Below are 2002 nucleotides of genomic sequence, written 5' to 3' on the forward strand. Positions count from 1 at the left end.
AGACTGGAACGAGCTTGTTTTTTGGTCGTAGATTGTTAGGAGCATGACGTTGGCATGAATCACACTTTTTGATTTCATGCACAGCGTCCAGATGCATTCCTAGCCAATAATATCCAGCATTCATCAATTTTGCTACGACCATGCGCGGGCCAGCGTGAAGACCACAGATGCCTTCATGAATTTCTCTGATTAAGTAGTTCGCGTCCTCGGCGTCCACACATCGGAGTAGTGGTCCGAGAAAGGAACGTCGGTATAAAACACCGTCATGTATCTGATAGTTCAAGGCTTTGTGGTTTATCTTCCGGGCCGCGGCTTTTCCCTATGGGAGGACTCCTGATGATAAATATGCTACGATAGGTGTCATCCAGGATTCCACTCCAGTTTGGATCACTAAAACTTGATGTTGCGGAACATGTAGGCGGTCCAATATTTCAATGTGGATGTCTTTAGCAAAGTGTTCGAAATTCGTTGAAGCCAGTTTGCTAAGAGCATCTGCTGATTTGTTCTCGCTTCTTTTTATGTGGATCACTTTGCATGAGGAGAACTGGAGCATCAAATCTTTCTCCTGTGATACATATGAAGCCATTATGTCATTCTATGCTTTATATGTGCCGTTGATCTGTCCCGCAATTAACATGGAATCCACGCGGGCTTCCAAATGTTTTACCCCAATCTTTTTAGCTATCCGTAAACCTGCCAGAAAAGCCTCATACTTTGCCTCGTTGTTAGTACTCTTGAAGTCTAACTTTATGGCGTATGTAAACCCGTGGCCCTCGGGATTGACTAGCCTGAGGCCTGCACCAGATCCCTCACTGCTTGAAGCCCCGTCCGTGAACAACGACCAAATTTGCCCTTGCTCAGGAGGTTCTTGGGGTTGTTGCTCAATCAAACATTCTTTCTCTTTGTCTTGCGGGACTTCAATGATGAAGTCCGCCAACACCTGCCCTTTAATTGCTGGCCTAGGTTTGTATTCTATCGCGTGTTCACCTAGCTCGATGGCCCACTTTGCCACTCGCCCAGACAATTCCGGCTTACTGAGAACATCCTTGGGTTTGTATCCGGAGAAAACGTTGATGGGATGTCCCTGAAAGTACCTGCGGAGGCGTCGGGCAGCATAGACCAATGCTAAGACAACTTTTTCCAGCACTGAATATCTTGTCTCTGGGTCCGACAGTGTTCTGCTGACGTAGTAAATTGGTGTTTGAACGTTCTTCCGATCCGTCAGGAGGACAGCCCTGATAGCAATGTCTGATGCCGACAAATATAACGTTAAAGGTTCCCCCTCATATGGTGCTTTCAACGTGGGAAATTCCATCAAACATTTTTTAACCTCCAAGAAAGCTTGTTCCGATTCCGCGGTCCATTTAAATTGTGCTTTCTTGAGGCAATTTCTTAGTGCTGAGACGAAAGGATAAGATTTGGTTGCATGATTCGCCAGGAAAATGATTCAAAGCAACCAAACGACCATTGAGCGTCTGTACTTCCTTGATGGAGGAAGGAGTGGGCATGCGGGCTACAACTTGGACTTTATCCAGATTGGCTTTGAAGCCCGCACCCGTGACAATTACTCCAAGGAATTTTCCTTCCTCCATCCCGAACGAACATTTAGCTGGATTAAGCTTCATGTTGATACTTCTTAACGTTTCGAACGTTTCTTCGATGTCCCTCAACATCTGGTCTTCCTCAACACTCTTGATCACAAGGTCGTCCATATAAACTTCCAAATTTCGACCAATTTGACTTTTAAACGCTATATCCATCAACGTTGATATGCGGCCCCCGCATTTTTTAGTCTGAAAGGCATCATTTTGTAGCGAAAAGTGTCTTAATCGGTACGAAAAGTTGTTTTATCCTCATCACCCGCAGCCATGCGAATTTGGTGATAGCCTTTGTAGGCGTCCAGAAAGCATTTTAATTTGAACGGTGCCACAGCATCAACTTTGAGATCTATTTCAGGTTGCGGATAACAGTCCTTGGGGCACGCCTTGTTCAGATCCTTGAA

General features: G+C 45.4%; 1 protein-coding gene across 1 annotated transcript; it reads right to left on the reverse strand.

Annotated features, from left to right (window-relative positions):
* Positions 1-319: 319 nt before the first annotated feature.
* LOC143592965 (uncharacterized) lies at positions 320-1760 on the reverse strand. Its single transcript, XM_077072736.1, has 3 exons — positions 1458-1760; positions 1095-1235; positions 320-565 (listed from the first exon to the last, which is right to left on the reverse strand). The coding sequence occupies exons 1-3, from the start codon at positions 1758-1760 to the stop codon at positions 320-322; spliced, it is 690 nt and encodes a 229-aa protein (XP_076928851.1).
* Between the last annotated feature and the right edge of the window lie 242 nt (positions 1761-2002).

Source organism: Bidens hawaiensis, unplaced genomic scaffold (assembly GCF_021521415.1).
Source record: "Bidens hawaiensis isolate Kalapana, Puna unplaced genomic scaffold, B.hawaiensis_p1.1 tig00041603_1, whole genome shotgun sequence".
In the NCBI taxonomy this organism is placed as follows: Eukaryota; Viridiplantae; Streptophyta; class Magnoliopsida; order Asterales; family Asteraceae; genus Bidens; species Bidens hawaiensis.